This window comes from Salvia miltiorrhiza, chromosome 6, assembly GCF_028751815.1.
Source record: "Salvia miltiorrhiza cultivar Shanhuang (shh) chromosome 6, IMPLAD_Smil_shh, whole genome shotgun sequence".
NCBI lineage: Eukaryota > Viridiplantae > Streptophyta > Magnoliopsida > Lamiales > Lamiaceae > Salvia > Salvia miltiorrhiza.
In genome coordinates, this window is record NC_080392.1 from 15587686 (window position 1) to 15592725 (window position 5040).

General features: G+C 38.8%; 2 protein-coding genes across 2 annotated transcripts; both read left to right on the forward strand.

The window, feature by feature from the left end:
• The first annotated feature begins 332 nt into the window (after positions 1–332).
• On the forward strand, positions 333–2551 carry LOC130990154 (protein DUF642 L-GALACTONO-1,4-LACTONE-RESPONSIVE GENE 2-like). Its single transcript, XM_057914368.1, has 3 exons — positions 333–1045; positions 1286–1786; positions 1903–2551. The coding sequence occupies exons 1-3, from the start codon at positions 961–963 to the stop codon at positions 2421–2423; spliced, it is 1107 nt and encodes a 368-aa protein (XP_057770351.1). The 5' UTR covers positions 333–960; the 3' UTR covers positions 2424–2551.
• A 1693-nt stretch (positions 2552–4244) lies between these two features.
• LOC130990561 (RING-H2 finger protein ATL79-like) lies at positions 4245–4724 on the forward strand. The gene has a single exon (XM_057914784.1). It carries the CDS (start codon positions 4245–4247, stop codon positions 4722–4724), a length of 480 nt encoding a protein of 159 aa, XP_057770767.1.
• Positions 4725–5040: the final 316 nt, after the last annotated feature.

Sequence of the window (5040 nt, forward strand, 5' to 3'; positions counted from 1 at the left end):
CACTACAAGTCTACAACGCACCATATTTTTTTTGAAATAAATATTTATAATTATTTTTATACTTCTGTTTCATATATTAGCGTACACACTTATGTCCACGCATTTATGGAATTGTTCACTGTTAGCAAGCGATCGAATTTTATTTTATAAGATGAGATGTCAGATGTCATAATTCAAAATAAAATAAAATCAAGGAATCAACTATTATACAAGTAACTGAAGAAGCTTCCTTTTTGTAAAGTTTTTTCACAGATATAAAAAAAACTTTTAGTCCCTTAAAATATGGGGAGATCTCAAGGTCATCTGCCCCTCCCCCAAGTCCAAAAAAATAAAAATAATATTAAAAATGTAGTCTAATATTCTGAAACGCTTTTCCATTACAAACTATACGTACAAGTTCCCTTGCATAGACATTCATTTTTCTCCAACAATATGCTCCTGTTATCAAATAACAATAGACACTCTGGGTTTTTTTTTACACATATTGTTTTTAATTATATTTTCCCTATATGTGACTTTTGAATTCGAAATCCCACATATATTAGCTTTAATAGTTTTTTTTTTTGGGTTTTCCTTCAACTTTTCTTTTTCCAATCTTCTTTTTGAAAAAGAAAAGTAGAAATGGATAATTGCAGAGAGAGAATGGTTTTTGCTGAAAACAAGAATTCAAAATAGGGTGAGCCTGAGGTAATCACGGCAACCCATGAAAGACTTAAAAGTTGAAAACCAAACTGATGTGGTATTGTGTGGGAAAAGGCACAGTTTTTCACCTTATAAAAATAGGAAGGAAACTGCGACAGTCAAACACATCTCCCGCCTTAATTCATGGCATTATAACATGGCCCCTCGTTTCATTAACTTTTCCAACTTTGGTAAGTGTTAAAGATTGATTATATATGTATATATATAAGCTTGATCCAATCTATTACGACTAAGCTTCTTTTTTCCTTGATTTCTCCAATGGCCTATCCTACTCTTTCTTTCCTAGTCCTATTCATTCTTTGCAACATTCTAGCTTCTGCTAAAGAAGCTACACCTCTCGATGGTAAGTACATTAGGACCCCCAACTCATATGTTTTCTCTAGGTAGCTCGATCTAGAAGGGAAATCGAATCCAAACTTTCTAAGTTATAGTATTTCTATTTCTTTTAGTCAAGCAATGTGAGACATTTTTTATAAAGAGAATTAATAATGTTTCCTTATTTCCCTGTGGAAAAATCTTACCAACTGAGTTGCGCTTTATTATCCTATCTCACCATTTTGTTTGATTCGGCAAAAAATTTCAGGACTACTACCGAATGGAAACTTTGAAGTTGGGCCAAAGGCAGTGCACCTGAATAAAACAGTGATAATTGGCAAGTACTCCCTCCCCAAATGGGTGATCTCCGGCATAGTTGAGTACATCTCCGGCGGGCCCCAGCCGGGCGGGTTCTACTTTGCCGTCCCGCGAGGGATCCACGCCGTGAGGCTCGGCAATGAGGCCTCGATAACACAGTACGTCAGGAATCTGAAGCCGGGCACGACCTACTCGCTCACATTTGGCGCAACCAGGACCTGTGCCCAAGATGAGGTGCTGAGGGTCTCAGTCCCCGGGCTGTACAGCGATCTCCCAATCCAGACGCTGTACAGCACTGATGGAGGGGATACGTATGCCTGGAGTTTCAGGGCAAATTCTAGTGTTGTGAAGGTCACATTCCACAATCTCGGGATGCAAGAAGATCCAACCTGTGGACCTCTTCTCGATGCCATTGCTATCAAGGAAAGGCTGCCCCTGAAATTAACACCAGGTAAGAATTCAAAGTTTGTTTTGTAAGTCTATATATAGATAGCTTGCGTTGCTACTCTGTCAAGAACCAAGATCTAAACAACCAAATTACTAATATTATTATAAATAAATTCCCAGGGAATTTGGTGAAGAACGGAGGATTCGAGAATGGCCCCCACATCTTCAAGAACTTCTCCACCGGAATCCTCGTCCTCCCCATGCGCCAGGACCTGTACTCACCTATCCCCGGATGGATCGTCGAGTCGCTCAAACCTGTCAAATACATCGACTCCAAGCACTTCAATGTGCCATCGGGGCTTGCAGCAATCGAATTTGTGGGAGGCAGAGAAACAGCAATCGCACAAGTTATTAGAACAGTTGAACAGAAATGGTACCAGCTCACATTCACCGTTGGAGACGCTAAGAACGGATGCCAAGGGACTATGACCGTGGAAGCTTTTGCAGGCAGGCAAAGTGCGAGTGTTCAGTTCATATCTCAGGGAAAAGGGTGGTTCAAGCATGCAACCCTTAGGTTTCAAGCAGTTTCAAACAGGACTAGGATTAGATTCTGGAATCCATTTTATCATACTAAATTGCATGATTTTGGTCATATTTGTGGCCCTGTTATTGATGATGTGAAGGTTGTTCCAGTTGCTTAGGTCATAAGTATGACAAACTACCCAAAACAGTCGTGATTTTACATTTCTGAGTTCTATAAGGTGTTTCTTCTTTCTCAATTGTTACAAAAAAAATGATGATATCAATAAGAATTTAAATATTTATGCAAGTGAATCAATTCTTTATTTGATTGACATTTCTATTTTGTCTTTATGATCCAGTCCCAATACTTGATTCCAGATCTCCAATATATTGCAGAGAAAAGAAAAGGGAACAAATTAACGTCAATAAATGAATGTAAATAGAGAGAGAATAAAAGGTGAATCTAACGATGTAGCATCATTCTTCAGAGTTGTTTTTCTTTGAAAAAACTAGAAAATGATTTCTTGTCCTTTTCTTCTGATAACACAGAAGAGACTTTATCTAACACTGAAACTATTCAATTTCCAAATCACAATGACATACAATCCTATCTTATATATCTATCATACCTTATTTGAGTGCATACATTTACAATGAAATACAAATGTACACATAACACACTAATAAAGCCAAAATAAAAATATTGAAATATGATAGAATAAGATAGATGAGCAGATGCGAAAATTACTACAGTCAACATCAATATTCAATCAGTTACCCAAACGGTCACACCTAACTTATCCCCCAACCTAATTTTTGAAAGACTTGCTGCGTTGCTCCTATTCAGTTGCCTTTTCTCTAGGGCACTTCTTGTCAGATAACATACCCTGTATCCTCATCAATCCTAAATTATCCAACCTAGATGATTTTAGGATTTTACATTTGGACAAACTGAAGAAAAGTTTGTGGATAGCAATGAGTTATGGGATCTAGTGGGGTCATTCAGGGTACTCATATATTCAATCAGGCCCGTTCCGGAGGTTTCATGGGCCCTAGGCGAAATGAGAAAAAATGACCATTTTAATTGAATATGCTTGTGTGCTTGTGGGCCCTTTTTTTAAATAGAATAAGATTGGAGCTTTTGGGTTTGTATGTATTTTTTACTGATTGAGGCCCATTGTACAACTAAAAAAAATTATTTTCATATAATAATAACAATAAAAATAAAAAAATTGGGGCCCATTCTGCCCTGGGCCCTAGGCGGTCGCACCCCTCGCCTATGCCCAGGGCCGGGCCTGTATTCAATGCAATTTAGGTTGAGATAGTTTGACATACATTTCAATCTAACTTCAACGCCAATGATGCTCAAAGTGATAGGTTGAGATAGTTTGACATACATTTCAAGCCAAGGATAAAGGGTCAGAGTTTTCCTAACATAATGATGACTCCATGAAAACTTATGAACGTAAGAACCCCGCTAAATATTGATTAGCATAAAAGCTAATAGGAACCTAGTGGCCTTCTACTGGATGCTCAAAATTATTTGTAGGACTAGAAAATAACACCAAATATTACAAGACCATGATTCAATACTTGGAAATTGGAACGGTATAGTGTTACAAAATCTTGCGAGTTAACTATTCTACTTCAAGCAATGATTATCATCAAATTTCCATATTAATGTGAAATAAACATATTATAGAGAAGAACAGTATTTCTTTTACGTCGTTATACTTTCTATATAATACGTGGCATTAGGGGCTCACACCAATCATTTTCTTCGTGATAAGAGGATAATGCGCGAAAATTTGTCTAATTATTAACTAAACAGCATCTCTATTCATTCCAATCACTCAATCCCCCAAATTTCCAATATTTTCTTTGCAGAAAAAGGCAATCAATCAAAAAGCTAAAACATACTAAAAAGAGAAAGTAAATAGCAGCTTAGCTAAAGTTACTTGAAAGAAGAGAATAACTCAGAAACCAAATACAGAGAGAAGATGAGACCACTACCATCTCAGCCGCCGATAGCCACCGTGACGGCTGAATTCCGCATCCACCAATCGCCACCGCCGCCGACCAAATCCGGCGTCCCGAATTTCCAATGGCGGCCGTACTCCAGTTCCGGAGATTTCAAGGCAAACACGGTCTTAGTCGTCGTCTTCCTCTTCTGCACGCTAATCTGCGGTCTGGCGATCAACTTCGTGATCAAACACCTGTGCATGCGGCGGCGCCGGATCCAGTCGCCGGATGCCACCTGCGCGGCGACGGAGAAGGTGAGCGAGGTTCCGCCGTTAATTTACTCAGAGGGGATGAAGCTCGCGGCGGCGGAGGAGTGTGCGATCTGCTTGTCGGAGTTCGCGGTTGGGGAGAGAATTAGGGTTCTAGAGAAGTGCCGTCATGGCTTCCATATGGAGTGCATAGAGCGGTGGCTGAATTCGTGCTCGTCATGCCCGATTTGCCGAGCAAATTTGCGGTAAAATCGAGCTCGTTGCCGCCATCAACAGCACTCTTTTTTACAGAGACTATGAAGTGTGGAGGAATTTTTACTGCTGAGTATTTTTTGAATTACTGACGCACTTTTTTGTGTGGTTGTGGGTTGTGGGCTCTGAATTTGTCTGTTTCCGGAAGGTAATTTAGTAAATTTGTAAAATATATGTACTCCCTCGTTCCAACTAAAATAATTCACATTATGTGTTGAACACCGATTTTTCAAAAAGTTACTCTATTAAAGTTGTTATAAGTGAAAGAAATATAATTTTCAGGGATATTAACAATAAAAATTCAATCTATAAG